General features: G+C 41.6%; 1 protein-coding gene across 3 annotated transcripts in view; it reads right to left on the reverse strand.

Annotated features, from left to right (window-relative positions):
* CACNA1H (calcium voltage-gated channel subunit alpha1 H) overlaps window positions 1-18566 on the reverse strand; it is a 282063-nt gene that overhangs the window by 72800 nt on the left and 190697 nt on the right. For 2 of the 3 annotated variants that reach the window (XM_040356436.1, XM_040356434.1), the window contains exons 20-23: window positions 14168-14294; window positions 11995-12120; window positions 9268-9357; window positions 4669-4882 (exon numbers count right to left, since the gene is read on the reverse strand). In XM_040356436.1, the coding sequence (XP_040212370.1) occupies window positions 4669-4882; window positions 9268-9357; window positions 11995-12120; window positions 14168-14294 (557 nt within the window). The remainder of the gene's footprint in view (window positions 1-4668; window positions 4883-9267; window positions 9358-11994; window positions 12121-14167; window positions 14295-18566) is intronic. The other variant, XM_040356435.1, reaches the window with a different exon arrangement.

The raw sequence follows: 18566 nt of genomic DNA on the forward strand, positions 1-18566 counted from the left end.
GCAGTCATGGACCTAAGAGTCAGAGGTGGATGCTGGACTCAACTTTGAGCAGTTCTTACTATTGTATTTTTTTATACAGTAAAACCTTGGTTTGCGAGCATAATTCGTTCCAGAAACATGCTTGTAATCCAAAGCACTTGTATATCAAAGCATTTTTTTACAGGGTATAAAAGAGAAGAGAGGCACCTCTAAGTGTAGCAATAAGTTTCTAAATGTTGTAGCTTCATTAAATGTAACCATATTGCTAGACTTAGAGGCTCCTCTCTTCTTTTTTATACTCAGTTGTGACATGACGCTACTCTAATATCAAGACATCGCTTGTATAGCAAGGCAAAATGTATTAACACATTTTGCTTGTCTTGCAAAACGCTCTCAAACCAAGTTTTGGGAAAGCTGCATAGACAGAAACACCTTTTAGTAGAGTGGGAGGGGTTAGAACTTTGGACAAGGAATAATATTGCTGTCTGTGCCTTCCTGTCCTAGTGACATAGTCCCCCATTTCTTGCTCCAGCATCACAAGAAACATGGAAATTATTTTGGGTAACTAAACTTTGGGTAGCTAAAGAAGAACAACAGTGAATGAAGTTGGTCTTGTGGAAAAGAGTAAGGTCAGAGTTAGGTTGTCGTATTGGCCTCTGCATCTTACTGGGCTAAAAAGTCATATGATGGTGCTAATACTCCAGTCTGGGATATTGGAGCAAAGACCATTCTGTATGTCTGATACACAGGACCCAAATTACCTAACTGTGTTGTGAATTGGAGTGATGTGAGCCATTAAACATCCAAAAATCTACCAGAGAATTAAAAAATAAAACTAGGATTTCCATTGCATGTAATTGGGTGTCAAAAGACAATACCTGTACACTTTAGTAGATCAGGCCCATAAGCCAAGAATATGACATGCATGTCAACCAGTTAAAGCCATGCAACATGCACATTTCTATAGTATCCAGATTTCCATGCCTGATTTTTATTTCTGTTTTCCTCACTAGTATTCTGTATTTCGGTATCATTCATAATACACTACTTAAAGGGAACATACGCTTTTGATAATTAACATTACAAAATTGTTAAAAGTTGAGCTCAAAACTGATATTTCATTTTCATACTGGCATGTTGAATGTCATTCTTATATCTTTTGTGGGTGTGATTAGTGAGACCCAGTGCCACCAGTGCAGGGTTCAGGTTTATCCGTCTATCCCTGGCCATTGAAAAGACCAACAAAGTAATCTTTCTCCAATTAATTCTCCTTAATGACAAAGCTAAATAAAAAATTTGAATGTATTGGTAGGGAGGGATAAAAAGAGACTCTATCGCTGGGCAAAGTGAAATTCCGCTCACCATACATCCCTTCCTGTTCCTTTCAGTACACCATAAAGCCCCAATACTTCTAGGTAAAGGTGAGCATATGACCTCCTCTTCCATTTTCTCCTAGGATGCAGTGCTTGGGTCTGAGTAACCAATTGCTAGGCCCAAAAACTGTCATGTGAGAGAGGAGAGGATGTTATTTACCCTATGTAAGCTCTAACAGGGAGTTCACACAGGGTATGGAATCGGCAGCAAATGAGCTGGAGAAGGTGAGTAAAAGTCAGTGTTGGGGTGGGTATTCTTATAAAGCTCAACTCCTGGAAAAGTTAAAAACTACCCTGGCAGTGGGACTCCCCTGGCACTGCAAAGGTTAAATTGTTTGTTTTTGTCTAGGGTACCTTTAAATGCAGTTTTACTTACCTTATCTATTGCCCCTGCAGGCTTTCTCCTCTCAGTGCGACTAGTCCCCCGACTTCTCTTTGGTGCTTCATCTGTCAACTGTACTCTGACATCATCACATACAATGCAGGTCCATATTCCTGCATTGTAAATGAGGAAGCCTAGGGCCTGTTGGGGGGAGTGTTGGGGGAAAAAAGGAGAGCAGAGGGTTACATGAGAAAAATGGTACCCTAGACAAAAATGGTACTCTTGCAATGTGGTGGTGGGGGGCTTATGATCCACTGCAGGGGTAATTGGGAATTTTCTCTAGAGTTCAGCTTTTGAAGATTAATCAGGGCCAAGTGACAGAGTTTTTTTAACCACATGCATTAGGCAAAATTTACACAGGAGATTGCTAGTGGCTTAATCATGTTCATAAAATTGCTAGTGATTAATTGCTAGCAGTAAGATTAGGTTAAGATTGCTAAATAGATGGAACAAATGGCTCCCTATGGAATTAGCTACACAAGTAGCATCTTGCAGAAACAATTCATTAATGATTAAAACATTGTGATTGGAGCATCCAAGAGTTGGTCAATACTACATACAGTACCTATCGCCCATCACCCATGTAGTTTATCCCTTATAATCAATAAATAATTAGAAAGAGAGAGCTAATGTCCCATCAAATGGAAATACCAGTTTTGGGTAGAGCTCAAATTTTACAGTATTTCCCCTGTCTCCATTTTAAAGTGCATTTTTAATACTTGGATATGTATCTGTGTTTAAAGTGAAAAAAAAATAAAATCATTAAATCTCTACTATACATGCAAATTTCTGTCTCCTTAAAAAGATCTCTGAGGAATTCAGTGAGCTCCTCACTTCCTATTGTAAGCTGACAACCCTGCCTCTGCTATTCTTTCTTGTTGGAGTATAGAACACCCCGTCATCCCCATAATATAAGGTTGAGGTGTTCTGCAGAGATGAACATATTAGGTTATGTCTATGTCAATAACATTGACAGGCTGCAGTAATGTGAATCTAGCATCTTAGGACAATAACATGGGGCAATGTGCAGCAGCATGCAGCAAAAACCATAGCATCCAATCATCTTTCGCAAGTCTGCTCACTCAGCTTCTTAAAGCTGATCTGTAATTTGTTGCTCTGGGGTACAGGGTGCCACTGCTCTGCATTAAATAAGTACATTGTACATGTATGCTTCAGCTGCAGTGTCCAATAAACAATCAGTTTCTGTCCTCCTAGTAGAAATAAGTACATCAAAATATAATTGAAATTGACACGCTTCCCATTAATTGAATTCATTTGATTTAAAACTTAAATAACATTTTATTCTACAATATATTAAGCATCCCAAAACAAATTTATAATCCTTAGTTCCAATCCAATTTTTTAAGATGTTTGCCTATTGTAATGGCTTTGCAACACAGGAACTGAGAGTTATCAAATAATTATTCTAATAGAATAACTAGAGAACATATCGCTCTAGCTCTATATTTAATGCATTTCTTTCTTCCCTTTGTCCTGTCAATCTATATATCTTTACTTCCTTTCCTTAATTTAATTTGTTCTTGCTGATCTAATAATGCACGTGCTATTATCTGGCAAATAATCTTTCCCCCAAAAAGTATTTTTTCCCTGATGAAGCCGCATAGGCAGCGAAACATGTCAGTAGCACTTTGCACAGTTGATTTTAGGAATTCACTTTGCAGTATAAATATTATTATTTCTTTAACAGTCAAAGCAGTATTAATATTTTTGGATTGAAGCGACATAGGAATAAGAAATATGCTATTGAGTGAAGAAGGAGAGTAAAATATATAAGATTAATAGATCAGAAAGAACAAAGTCAAATAAAATAAGCACAGAGAGTAATGATATAAAGGCTGACAGGAGATAAAGAGAGAGAAAGAAACGCATCAAACAGAATGTTGGAGAGAGGCGAAGAGAGATTTTGAATATATATTCTCTGGTTATCCTATTAAAAGGATCTTTATAGATAATACTTAGTTCCTGTGTTGCAAAACCATTCCTGTGTTGCAAAACCAAGTCACTTATAAAATAGAGGTGAAAATAAAGATTAGAAATTTGATCTTAGAAATGTCATATATTATAAAATAAAGGGTTATATTTTCAATCACATGGGTTAGATGCACAGAATGCATGTCAATTTCTGCTATATTTTGATGTATTATTTCTCCATTGACAGATATACGTATGTCTATCTATCTATCTATCTATCTATCTATCTATCTATCTATCTATCTATCTATCTATCTATATATATATATATATATATATATACTTAGATCTATCTATCTATCTATCTATCTATCTATCTATCTATCTATCTATCTATCTATCTCTCTATCTATCTATCTATCTATCTATCTATCTATACACACACACACACACGCAAATTAAGGGGTTGTGCTTGTATAGACTTGTAGAGATTAGACAGGAAAATTAATCGCGGTAGTCTGTTACACCGGTAGTTAGCCATTTTGGACAAGGCCTTGTTGGGTAGGCCTAAAGACAAGGAGAACATCAGCTTACTAGTGACTCAGGAATAATATAAAGTAAAATGGAAGCAGAAGAAAACTATAGTACAGGAATAAGTCTGAATTGCCCATAGTAAACAATCTAATTTCATCTGTCAATTTTGTATTGCGAAAATGAGACCCAGAAGTGGATTGTTTGCTATGGACCAATGTGAAGAGTGTATGTTCCCTTTAGTCGTGATTATACTTTTACACCAAATATTTCTGAAAAGAACCCCATAAAGGAACAATAATAGAAAATCCTGTCACCAGTTTGTCCTCAATAACTGACCGCTCGCTTGCATCCTGTTTCCATCTCAAAAGATTTCCTTCCGGTTGGCCGCCCTATGAACGGTTCTATGCAGCCTGAAGCTAGCTAGACTACAGCAGGCAGAGCTTCAGAAAGATTAAACAGTCTACCGACCAGACATATACAACGCCTTACTCCTGCGTTTTTTCTCCAGACGGCGCAGCCGTTTTTCTTCCCGGCGCCGGGCCTCCTCAGCCTCCTGGTGCTGGCGGCACTTGTGGAAGTTTTCCACCACCACTCCGACGAACATGTTGAGGACAAAGAAGCTGACGATGAGGAGGAAGGAGATGAAGAAGAGGAGCATCCAGGGGTTGTTGTTCCGGATGGGCTGCAATGACAGGAGATAGTCAATATAGATTGTCAACTAAGCTGCTCAACATTAAATAGGAAGTCAACGTGGGCATCAAGCAAAATAATCAGGTGTTCAAAGACTAAACCAAAGACTAAACCAAATATTAAGCATCTCTGAGTCCATAGAGAATATTATAGGACAAGTTCATGGATTAAAAATTAAAGTCTCCTTCCTATCCTCCTTACCTACCCTAAGCCGAACCATTGTTTCCTAAGTACTTACTTATTCTGACAGCGACCAAGCCACATCCCAGCTGATAACAGGAGCCTTACTGCCTACACCTGTGGACTAACATTGCATGGAAGTACCTGTAATGCAGGAATAACGTTCCATTCAAGTTAATGAGACATTAGTGCACAGGCATGGGCAATCTGGCATAGCTCCCAACTGTCCCTGATTTTGAAGGACTATCCCTGATTTAGAGCAATGTCCCTCATTTCTCCTCATTTGTGCCTCATTTTGGTATGATATATAGAGCTGTATATAAAATGCACTATTTATCTTTCAAAAAGTGTTTCCCAGTGCTAAACCTTTGATCCAAATCTCAAATTGCTGCATTTGTAAATTTGAAAAGCCAATATAAAGGAATAGAAGTGGTAAAAAAAAAAAAAAGCCCTTGTGGGTTTAACTAATCTTTTTTTGGGGGTCAATTCTCCTTTAAGGGGTGTGCTCTATGTCTTCATACTTCTGCTAGTAGGTGTCCCTCATTCCCATCTTAAAAAGTTGGGAGGTATGGTTTGGCACTAGAATTTTACCAGCAAGGATGTAAAAAGGGTTTATATAATTCATATAAAACGTGTCCCTCCAAAGCACATATGTCAAACTCAAGGCCAGAGAGCCGAATCCGGCCCAGCAGGCCTTGCCATGTGGCCCTGAATACTCCTATGTATCTGAGTAGATATATAGTCTTATAGATACAACCAGCCTTTTTGAGACAACAATAATGCTGATGTAGCCCGCAAAGAAATTGAGTTTGACACCCCTGCTGTAAAGGAAACCAATACTGATAGTATAGAGTCTTAAATTGCTGACCTCACTTTCTTTAAAAGGCCAGTTATCTGGCTGCTGTCATGCTGACTCCATGCTTTCATTATACTTTATTTATGCCTTTTAAGAATACATTTGACATTGTTATTTTATTTATCATTATTATCATAAAATATTTGAGGGCACGTGCAGCTTTACAGCCCGTTCATTCTGAATGGGCCCCAGCACAGGACAAATGTTCCTGCTCTACCACACGCATTACTGAGCGCAATATATGTGAATGGGCCCTTAGAGGGAAGCTGTCAGGAAAGAAATACAGAATTTGCTACTTGTGACTTGTTTTTAAAGGTGCAAGTTGAGTGGGAGGGGCTGTCATTCTCATCCTTGTTTCATTACCTAGGAAGCCACTAACGCAGAACAAATACGAAGCTAATACCTTTGCCACTTCAACCCTTCTCTCCTCTATTCTGCTACTGACCACCTCTATGACAAAATCTCACCCCTGTCCTGCCCCAACCAAGCTACTTCTGCCTGCAATAAATCCATGTCCCCCACCCTAGACGAGCTTGCTCCCCTCACTACACACAGAATCAGGCTTCGACCCCTACAACCCTGGCAAACAGAGGATACCAGAAATCTCCAAAAACGTAGCCGTGCTCTTGAGCGTTTGTGGCATAAGACTAAGCCTCTCAAAGACTTCAACCAGGGCAGCCATCAGGGGGTTACAGTCATTACACCTGTTAGGGGCCCGATGGTCCCCAGGGGCCTAGTGGCCCCCCGTTTTTTTTTTTATTTAATTTCGTCTGACTTTAGCAACTTGTGGCAGGAGAGGGAAGAGAAGACTTGAGTTGACTTTGTTTGGTTCGTCAGCACCAACCCCCCACCCCTCGTCCCGTCCCATCCCGCTTATCATCTCACGGCAGGAGAGAGAAGAGTTGACATTTTTATTACCACAACCCACAATATATATATATATAAAAAAGAAAAAAACGTACAGTGTTTACTTCCTCTTTAATACAATTCATGATGGAATTGCCACTCTACAGGTATCTCCCCCAGTTAACACCTCATATCAACAGGTAAAATTGACACCCCCCCTTATTCAAATCTGCTACTATAGATGAAGTTGCAAAACTTCATTCTAACGCCCACCTAACCACTTGTTCCTGGACCCTATTCCCTCTCAAATACTATGTTCACCCTCTGACTCTATCCTACACTCTCTAACCCACATCTTCAAACTCTCCCTCTTTTCTGGCATCTATCCCAATGCTCTAAAACATGCACTGCTCACCCCCATGCTTAAAAAGCCATCCTTGGACCCTACCAATCCTAACAATCTACACTCTATCTCCTTGCTCCCCCTTTCCTTCAAACTCCTTGAATGCCTGGTCTACAACCAATTGAGTGACGACCTCATAAAGAACAACCTTCTTTATCCCCTTCAGTCTGGATTTTGCCCTCTACATTCCACAGAGACTGCTCTTCTAAAACTCACAACAAATTACTTGTTAACCGCAAAAACCAATGGACGCTATTCTGTAATCCTACGTCTGGACCTTTCGGCGGCACTTTATACGGTTGACCACCCCCTCAAAAAAATGTTTTACTCCCTCGGTCTCCTTGACTGCGCTCTTCGGTGGCGCTCTTCCTACCTATCCCAACGTGTCTTCAGTGTCACTTACAATTCTACGTCCTTCTCTTTTCTTCTCTGTTGGGGTCCCCCAAGGTTCTGTTTTTGGACCTCTCTTCCTTGGGTCAGCTGATAGCTTCACACGGCTTTCAATATAATCTGTATGCTGACGACACCCAAATCTATCTCTCCACCTCTCAACCCACTCCATCAGTCTCCTCACGCGTTACTAACAGACATATCTGTCAGGATGTCACACCCCTTCTTCAAACTCAATTTGTCCAAAACCGAGCTCATAATATTAACCCCCCCCCCCCAGTGCCTCTTCCTCTGACTTCTCTGTCAAGAGCAATCGCACAACCATCCACCCATCCCTGCATGCCAGAGTGCTAGGTGTTATGCTGGACTCTGAACTCTCCTTTCGGCCCCACATCCAATCAATTTCCAAAGCTTGCCGTCTCAACCTCCGCAACATCTCCAAACTACGTCCCTTCCTAACCAATGAAACCACAAAGCTCCTGATTCTCTCCCTGATTATCTTTCGCCTCGATTACTACAACTCCCTCCTCATTGGCTTATCCTTAAATAGACTATCCCTTCAGTTCATCATGAATTCTACTGCCAGACTCATCCACCGTACAAACTGCTCAGCGCCTGCTACCCCTCTCTGCCAATCCTTCCATTAGCTGCCCCTCACCCAATTAATAAAAGTTAAAATACTAACAATAAGTTAGTGATAAATACAATAAATACTAACAACAAAGCCACCCACAACTCTACCCCCAGCTAAATCATTAGCCTAGTCTCAAAATACCAAAATAATCGTCCTCTTTGTTCCTCCCAAGACATCCTGCTCTCCAGCTCCCTTATCACCTCCTCCCATATTCGCCTCCAGCACTTCCCCAAAGCCTCTCCCATCCTCTGGAATACCATACCCCAATCTGTCAGACTATCTCTAAATCTTTTTACTTTTAGGCGATCCCTGAAAACATTTCTCTTCAGAGAAGCCTATCCTGCCTCCACGTAACAACTGTTCTTTTATTTTCTTCATCAACCCATCCCCCCCGATGTGCAAACTGTCAGCGCTATATGAATCCTGTATAATAATAATACATAATAATAATACATTTGAGAACTTCCAGCATGCATGTGCATCATTGACTCACTAAGGAAAAATGAGGATGATGGCCCTGGAGCCTAGGGTGACCACATTTCCAAACTGCCATTCACAGACACCCCCCATCTTCCCAAAAATCAGCTTGTGCTTTAATGAATCACAGCACAGCCAGGGCGGCCATTGCGTGCTCTACCCAGAAGCACTGACCATGCCCCGAAAAAAGGCTGCCGCATTGCCACTTTACTCACTGACAGTACTAGTCCAGGCCAGTGATTAGACACAAGAGGTGGGATTTATGATTTCTCATAACACAAGCAGGGGGTGGGGATTGTGCCTCTCCAGACATTCCCGGCCATAACAAGTGCTGTCAGTGAGTAAAGCGGCCTTTTTGGGGGCACCACATAGGCCTGGGGGGGAGTGGTCAGCTTAATTCCGGGAGCCTGTATTGTCCTGGAATGAAGGTGCCCGGGACCTGGGACAGGCCTGCAAAATGTGTGACTGTCCTGGGCAATCCGGGACACATGGTCACCCTACTGCAGCCTCCACCTTTAACAAAGTCAGCAACAGCAGTTTATATATTTCCTAAATGCCAACTTTAAAGCAGATTTGTATTAATCATTGTACCTGTACATCAGGGGCCACGGCGTCCAGTCCGTCATACATAATGTTCACCCAGCCATCTTTAGACGACAGAACAAACAGTGACATGAGGGCCTGGAGAGAGAACACAGTCTACATCAGAAACATCCACAGGATTTCCAAGATAATAAAGAATTGTAGAACATTGACAGCAGTTACAAAGCAGGTACTCAAGGTGGTGGGGTTGAAAGAGCTGAGGACTGGTAGACACTTAGAAGTGAGGAACTTGACTGGTCCATCATTAACACCCTGCCTGGACTTGCACCCAAGACCTTTCCTGTTACCTGTATGCTCCTTGACCACTATGTTCCTGGAACAGATTGTTGGCTCAGCAGGAAATAATGACAACTTGATATTTAAGTTGCTGGAAGGTACTGGTGGGCAGAAATCTATCGCTATCTTCCCTTTCTCAGGAACTCCCGTTGGGAGGTTTATTCACTCCAGAACCCGTCCTTGTCAAGTCTAATGATACAGCATGTAGAGGCTCAGCACTTTGGCTGTACTATATACATTGTACACTGACTTTGAACTTGAACATGATTTCTTGCAATTAAATTATTCTTGAGTAACTGCATTTAAAGTCTACCTAAGTCCAAAACAGAAATGTAATATATTAAAGCTAATCAGTTCTCAGATGTGGTGGCTGCATTCGTTTTCTTTTGTATAGATTTTGTCCCCTTTATTTTCACCTGGTGAACCTACCAGTAACACACTTCTCTCTCATCATCTCCATTACATACAGTAGGAGGTGTTTTGCAGTTCACAGAAGGTAGTTGTAAGGCCTAATACGTACCTGGGCGTTTTCAAAACACACTACAATTGCAAAACGCAAGTTTGGGGGCCATTATTTTCAATGGCACCTAAAATGCAGTGCAGTTTTGCTGCGATTGTTGTGTAATTTTTTGCATGGCAATCGCTAAAATCGCATGAAACTTGTCGATCAAAAGAAGCTCCTGCTCATTTTTGGTAACAAGCTTCCCATCATGCGATTACCTGTGAGATAAATAACAGCAAACCTGCATTGCGTTTTAGGTGCCATTGTAAAATAATGACACCTGAATCTGCGTTTTGTGATTTTAGTGCGTTTTGAGATCAAGAAACATGTTAACCTTGCTGCTACAGTCCTGTTGTATCGTGACCTAGTGATTTTAATGCGTGGATTTTTACGATGAAAGCATTTATATTTCTGAAGATTGGAGTGCGGTCACCTCTTTTGCACATAGTTTGTCCCTGAAGTTTTTTGACATCAAGTGGGCATCCCATAATTTCCCAATCCCTACCTAAGTTATTTTCCCTTATTAAAATAAAAAAAACAGTACCGGACTGTTTTCTGACTCTGAAGTGACTGTGAAAATTCGGTGTGCCTGGCTGTGCAGGGTGGGAGATCCCAATTTATTTGTGGCTCCCTGGGGGTTGGGCTACATACGCCATTGGAAAGGATTTGCTATATCAGTGATATAAGTGCAAAAAATACCTGTTGATCTTGTTAGGCACTCAGATCTGTCCTGTGCACACTTCCTGTTCTCTCAAAGAGCCCTCCTAGTTCTTATATTGGACTACAGAACGATTGGCCTTTATGTGGTAGAGATCTGAGAGTGGGAGAGGTTGAGTGGTTTCTTTAAAGGCAAATGGGAATGGCTGACACACTAAAGCCCCATACACACGACCAGTTTTCCCAGCAGGAAAACTGCCAGGAGAGCTTTTGGCTGGGAAAACCGGACGTGTGTATGCTTCCTCGCAGTTTTCCCATCAGAAATTTGCGGCTTTTTTGTTCCTCCTGATCTACTACTTACCTATGGGAAACACTGCGAGGCAATGCCGATGGAGCTTACACACGGCCGGGATTCCCGGCCAAAGCTCCATGGCAGTTTTCGTGCCGGTTCTCGGCTTCCCCCTCGGTTTTCATGGTGGACTTTTTACCGCCGAGAAAACCGAGCGTGTGTACAGGGCTTAAGTCCACAAAATTGCTGTGTTTTGTCAGCCCACAACAGGGATTAGGATCTGAGCGAATTTCTGGGCAATCAACAGGTATGTTTCTTTTTTTGCACTGTCCTTAAAGGGATTAAACATGAACATATGTGATTTTTTTTATTTAGCCATGACATACACTCTAAGGACCCAGATTTGAACCTCACTGAACCACGCTAGACGCGAGCCTGTACTCTTGGATAACCTTATATTGTATCTTGTTTCTGGTGAACCTTGAACTCCTTGCTCCTCCTATGAACTATTTAGGCCATGTCTCTGCCCTTCCTGTTTACAAGATTACTGTGCTCTTCTCTGCTCCTTACGCTACTGCTGCTGTCTGTATCTTCATTACCACGCATTATCAACCTTCAGTTTGTTTACTTATTATGCTTCTGTTTGATCCCTACCTACCACATCTGCAACCGGACTCTGACTTGCTCACCTCCTGGTGAGGCGATATTGGGGACTGCGACCTGGTACTAACGCGCAGCAAAAACCCATCTCCACCATCATGAGCTCTGGTGAAGACCACCTAGTCCTAGTGCTTAGGCCCAAGCCTCATTAGAGAAAAATGTATTCATAGTTCCCACTGCAAACAGATGACATCTGCAGGTCAGAAAAGCTAAGCCTGCATAGTTTGCTGGGTTCATTCAGCCCAAGACTAAAGTTAGGGGCAGGAACTATCAGCTAAACAAGTTAAACATTTGTTTTGATTGGCCTTTGTTTACATTTTTAACAACATACCTGACCAAGGTTATCAAAGTTGTATTTCCGTCTCACCCACTTGAATCGTGGCCCGATGCATTCTGATCGGTTGGTGACATTGCGGACATCTGGCCCCTCGCAGGTATAGAACTTGCCCTTGAAGAGCTGTAATAAAGACAAACGTTTATCCTACAGGCAGATAGCATGCTTCTAATATACCTTTCACAACCCCAGCAAGGATGGTGTCTAACATCTCAAAGAGACCCTGTCACCAACTTAAAAAAAATCTGATAAAAGCACATAATAATAAATTATTGAAAATGCTTACTTGCAGCAATTTCCTATCCATAAATTACTTTTTGTCACTTGCTAGAACATTTGACTAGTCAGTTCCCTAGTACAGCTCCCTTTCTACTTGCATTCTCTCTTCTGGGGGTGTCTGATTGTGCCCTTCTGAGGAAGTCGTGCCAGCGGTGAAACATGGTAAGGAACGTATGCTTTTAAACCAGCATGTCGCCTTGCTACCTATGCCCGATTGACTCATTGGTTTGGCCCTTATGTACCAGTAGGTGGTAAGAGCCAAATTAATGAGCGACAAGTTATTGCCTATTATATCTATTGCCATAATCCATAGGCTGATAAAAAGCTGTCCTCGAAGTATTCACTGACCAACAATTTCGGATACTTTTTCTAATTAACTAAACTCCAAAGAGTTTGTTCTTCTGGTTTTATATTTTTAGGAGTCAATACGATTTACTTTTCTACATATGTCTTTTTGGATAAAACTGTGGTTACTTGTTTTTTTTTATTTTTTTACAGCCGTTAACCAAATATTTTTGAATATTAATATTAATGCTGTTTTTTTTCATCGGGACACTGCTGATAGTTTCAACTCGATTAGCTTATTTTTTTTTATTTATTGATTTACATATGTCTCCAATTTTTTAAGGAAAAAATAAAATATTAGTAATAATATTTAGTAAAATAAATCTGCGCTAAAGAGTGCTGAATATGAAATTTTCAAATAGCTGCTTTGCACAATGACTTGATACCAGACATTAGAAAAATAATAGACAAACAGTGCAGCGCTTAAATTAACAATCAAACAAAAATGTGTGAATAGTTCAATCACATAATAAGTGATAAGAAATGTTAGTGACTCCCACCAAGGAAAAAAAAACATTTATAAAGTCCAATAAGAAAGACTGGGATGGTCCACATTTTCAATATCAGAGACAAAGTCTCAGATCATGGATCCATGTAAATACATCTCCAGGAACACACAGTTGCCAATTGCCTCTATAACCGCTGTATCTCGCTTATGGCTCGAACTCCCACGTAAGATGGCAATCCATTATAGATAACATGAAATGAAAGAGTACTTCATATAGTGCATTACCGTTTAAACGATTTGTTTATTACAAAAAGGGTCACATAATTAGATTGCAAACAAGCATAGAAGCCTTCCTCCAAAGACAAAAATGGCAGTTGATCGATCACACATGCGTGGTAGCGTGTGTACGTGGCTCCACCCTATGCGTTTTGTCACAGGTGACGTCACCAGGTGCCCCTATAATGGATATCCATCTTACTTGGGAGTGTGAGCCATAAGCAAGATACAGCGTCTATATTATTAAATGTGATTTGACTATTCACACATTTTTGTTTGTTTGTTAATTTAAGCGCTACACTGTTTGTATAATGTATATTTATTAGTAGCAATGGTATCGTCAACCTTATTCTCCTTTTTCCTTGGTACAAATTGTTATATTTCTTTCTGGTTCTCTTTGGCAAGGTAGGAATATTTTTCCTCATTTCCTGTCCCTGTGACACTAGGACAAGAAATAAGGGGACCAGTTGTCACTGGGAAAAGTAGGCATGGGCAGCATAAGTACAATGACGGCCTGCAAATAGAGCCACATATAATTTTTGTATATACTGTATATGACAATTATAGCTTTAAATAGTATTTAAGCCCCTTCACTTAATGCATATGACGTTTTTTTTTTATTGTCTAAAATGATAGCTCTCCTTTGAAACAGTTAAAAACCTTTTATTTATTCATTCTGTAGGCTAATTCATTTATCAAGCAGTATATAGCAGAAATGGTTTAATAATGGATCGTCATTTTCAGTGTGCATGTATGATTTCTCATACAATGAGAAATCCTTAGAATTGCAATGATGGTGAAGGCCCTCTTATTACGTTGTACCTGAACTCCCAGAATCCCAAAGATGATGAAGAAAGCGCAGCAGATGAGGACAATATTTCCAATTGGTCGCAATGAGGAAATCAGAGTCTCCACCACCAGCTTGAGTCCTGGTGCTCTGCTGATGACTCTGAGAAATGAATCAGAAAAATGTTTTAAAGGTTTGCACAATTGGCTAAAGGAGCACATTTACAGAGACAGGAAGTTCTTACAGGTGAAGGGTTCTATCTATTCAGGTAATCATAGCAAAGTTACTTTTTAAATAAACCTGTGGCCAGGCAAAAGTAGGTGAACCTCAAAGCAAACCCTCACTGACCTCTGTAGCAACAGGCAATGTGGAGAAAATCATCCACACATTTCCCAGCAGACGCACTAGGATCATTCTCTTTTCCCAGTGCTTCTCTTCTGTGTTGGCATTAGTGATTAGGAGTATAGAAGGCTTAGGCTACTGAGACTTGACTAGAGTATAAAAGATGAAGTTAAGGCCTTCCCCCAAGCTGCCTGGCCAACCCATTACCCACCCTACCACCAAAATAAGACTCTGACTCCAACTGGGATTTTAATGGCCATAGCAGCCACTTTATTTATCAAACTTATTAAGATTAATAACCATATACATAACAAATATACATAACAAATAACCTGCTAAAGAATGAGAGTATACTGCAGTCTCAAGGCCCTTACCTATGACCCATAAAGTAGGCCTCCAGCCGCACACCACCGACTCAGAGACAGCGGGGCGGGAGCACAGGGACTAAGCTGCTGAATCACTGCTTGGAGAACAACTTCATTGCTTGTGCTGTAAACCTTGAGGGTGATTTGCCCAGAATAAGCCCACATATACCCCAACACAGTCTATTGTGTTCAGTGAGATGTGACTGATAGATATGAGAGAAATGGACCTTGCCAATGTATGGATGGTATGCAAGCACTTTAATAGGACTAATGCTGCGTACAGACGATCGGAAATTCCGACAACAAAACCGTGGATTTTTTTTTCGACGGATGTTGGCTCAAACTTGTCTTGCATACACACGGTCACACAAATGTTGTCGGAAATTCCGAAAGCCAATAATGCGGTGGCGTACGACGGCATTATTAAAGGGAAGTTCAATACCAGTGGTGTTAGTAGAAGTTTGGTGAGAGACGATTCGCGCTTTTCAGCCTTGTGCTTCTCAGTCCGTTACAGGGTGACAAATGTGCTATGTCCATTACGAACCCTAGTTTTACCGCGCTTCTGTCTCATACTTGATTCAGAGCATGTGTGGAATTTTGTGCGTCGGAATTGTCCGCACAATCGGAATTTACAAGAACAGATTTTGTTTGTCGGAAAATTTGAGAACCAGCTCTCAAATTTTTTTTTGTCGAAAATTCTGACAGCAAATGTCCGATGGAGCCTACACAAAAAGCTCCCATCGAATATTTGTTGTCGGAAATTCTGACCATGTGTAAGCGGCATAACTGTGGAGAAAAGCACCATTCATCAGCTTCAAAGTTTTGTTCCAACACATGGGGTTGATTTATTAGAACTGGAGAGTGAACAATCTGGTACCGCTGTGCATGGTAGCCAATCAGCTTCTAACTTCAGGTTGTTCAATTAAGTTTTCATGGAAAAAAATTAAATGGAAGCTAATTGGTTTCTATGCAGAGCTACACCAGATTTTGCACTCTTCGGTTTTAGAAAATCAACCCCAAGGTCTTATAATCATCGCATTTTTCAAAAAATCTGTAACCATGCTTTAAAAAATAATTGTCGTCTCTTGACCATTGATTTTTGGAGACAGGCACCTTCCCGTACAGAGTTATAAATACTTTTCTTAATATTCCAGATACAATTTTGTAGGGTGAATGTGCAATTTTCTCTCACCCCAGTAAGCAGAGTACGAGATTCCTGCTGGCTGATTATGTCTGGTCCACTCAGTCGAGCCCTGCGCGCGTGTGATTTTTTTTCCCTCCCTGGCAAAGTGCATCCCTGCCTTGAACTGCAGTCCTCAGTGGATTTGAGGAATCTGTTTGTGAACAAACACTATAACGAGTCCCCAAGTCTCTCTCCCTCTCTCTCAGGAGCGGGGAGGTCAGCAAACAATTCCAGAGCTCTCATTTTTTCTGCCTGCATATTCTCGTTCGGTGCTCACGTCTCTAATGAAATCACAGAGGACCGGGAGAAAATACAAGCTGCTGCTTGCTGGCAGCAAGAGACAGGGAAACATTGTTATTAGACCTCTCATCTCTCCTTGTAAATAAAAAGATGGCTCTAGTCCTGAGGTTGGTGTTTGACAGGGATGCATCTTATGAGCTTTCAAATGATGCTCTTGAGCTACTAACCAAGGTAAATTCCTGTACTCAATTATGGTTTATAGAAATGGGTAATCTCTAAAAGAAATTCAAGTGTGCCTGTCCTTGGGAAAAATATGTTGAACAAAGTAGGTTGCTTTTAGTAGATACCATCTGCTGTCTAAAGAGGTAACTATGCAGAAATAGGTACAACGGCTAAGACACCAGAGCCCCAACCACCCCCAACCAGTGGCCTCATCACATCCCAAATTGCAATGGGGCACCTAGTAACTGATCAATGAAATTGCCATTCTGCATTATTGAAGGTGGTATCTTGTGAAATACGGTGCCTGGAAAGATTCAGGAGTACTTTGTAGTCTTCAGACCCTGAGTGTTGCTTGTGTCTTGTGTCAATGACTTCAGTGCCGGGACAAGGTCAACCAGTGCCCAGGGCAAAGATGCCAAACTGCACCCCCTCCCCCTTTCCTCAAGGCACCCACATCCATGCAATAAACCATTGGACCCAGGGCACGCGTTCCTCCTGCCCACCCTTTGTCCTGTCTCTGAATGGCATCACCTTGAGATGCTTCTGAGAACATTCTGAATTCATTAATGGTGCATCTGACCTGCAGTTGGTCTCATTCTAACCTGCCTGAAGTGGAATTTGCTTTCCCACAGACTTGTAAAGCAGCATACATACATGGCATCTGAAGTCCTCCAAAGATTTTCCCTTTTTAGAAGGACTTTTTGGATGCCATGGACTTTAAATGCCATGTGTGTCATATTTTCAACAGGTGACGTATACTTGATTATTCCCATTGTGGCCTTTATTCCTTGCCATGTCAGGACCTGCAGAGCATCTTGCCATGGCAGGACCTTATCCTCTAACTCTGGCATAGGCGATATTTCCTTGCAAACCCCATGTTCTTCTGCCCATGCTCAGGATTTATTGCTGTCATCAGAGGTAGGTGGAGGAAAGGATGGATGAAGAAGGTGCCGGTGACTTGTCCTCAATGTTCCCCTATGGGGGAAGTTCCTTCACTGACTGCGCAGGCGCAAACTTCCCAACGTAAATCTCCGAACCTCGCCCGGCATCCAGGCTCTTTCCTTAACATCCCCGTGGATTGGAGGATGTTAAAAAAAGAGCCAGGAGGCCGAGCGAGCAAAGCGACTGGCCACTTTCCTCTAAATCCACGTCGCCCTGGATGCCGGCCGCCGTTCGGGGATTTCCGTCAGCAAGTTTGCACCTGCGCAGTGGTTGAAGGAACTTTCCCGACAGCTGGAACCATCTCAGCGCATCAGTTCGCGCATGCGCTGGAACTTCCATGATACCTGGATTCAGCACGGCAGATCACCGGCTCACATCCAAGATGGCACTAGTTTTAGACGGAGCAGATGTTGTGCGGTGGACAGTCTTGACCAGCGGGCAGAGATACAGATTGCTGTATCCATCCCCTGCTCTGTGCGCAGATGAGAAGCGGAAGCGGTCAGCTCTGAGTGTTTCTGGTTTCAAAGCTGTCAGACTCCCGGCTCAAATGCCAGGTGCACAGCAGATCAGGCATCTGTGCAGGAGTAAAAGGAAGAGAGAGACATAATGCGTCTAACAGACCCCTGAAGTCTCCTTAAAAGAAACCTGTCTAATGTTATCACATAAGAGGCTTGTTAGCCTCTTTTGATAACAATAAAGATAAATAAAAAATAAAAAAAGTAAAAGAAAATTACAGTTAAAAAATTCATAATAATCTAAAAAATGTAAAAGCAACGCAGTCACTCTGCGCACACACACACAAACACGGCATAGGGTGCACACGTGTATGAAAACAGCACTGCGCCACATATGCTATATATCACTGCAAAAGCAAGGTCCCTCATTTATGGTTTACGCTAAACATGTCGGCAGCTGCAGTCTATTTTCTCTACTGCAGTGGCAATGCAGATGGGGAGGAAGTCGAAGGGAACCTAGTTCCTCTATGGTTTCCTTGGTCACAGGAAGGTAGCTATCTGACTTTGGTGACCATCTTGGGTCAGGCAGAATCTATTTAAGTCCCAGGTTTGGTGTGCAATTTTGCGAGTGGCTAAATTAGGGACAGGTCACCAGTCTGCCAGGGACAGTACATAGAACCAGAGA

This window comes from Rana temporaria, chromosome 6 (assembly GCF_905171775.1).
Source record: "Rana temporaria chromosome 6, aRanTem1.1, whole genome shotgun sequence".
In the NCBI taxonomy this organism is placed as follows: Eukaryota; Metazoa; Chordata; class Amphibia; order Anura; family Ranidae; genus Rana; species Rana temporaria.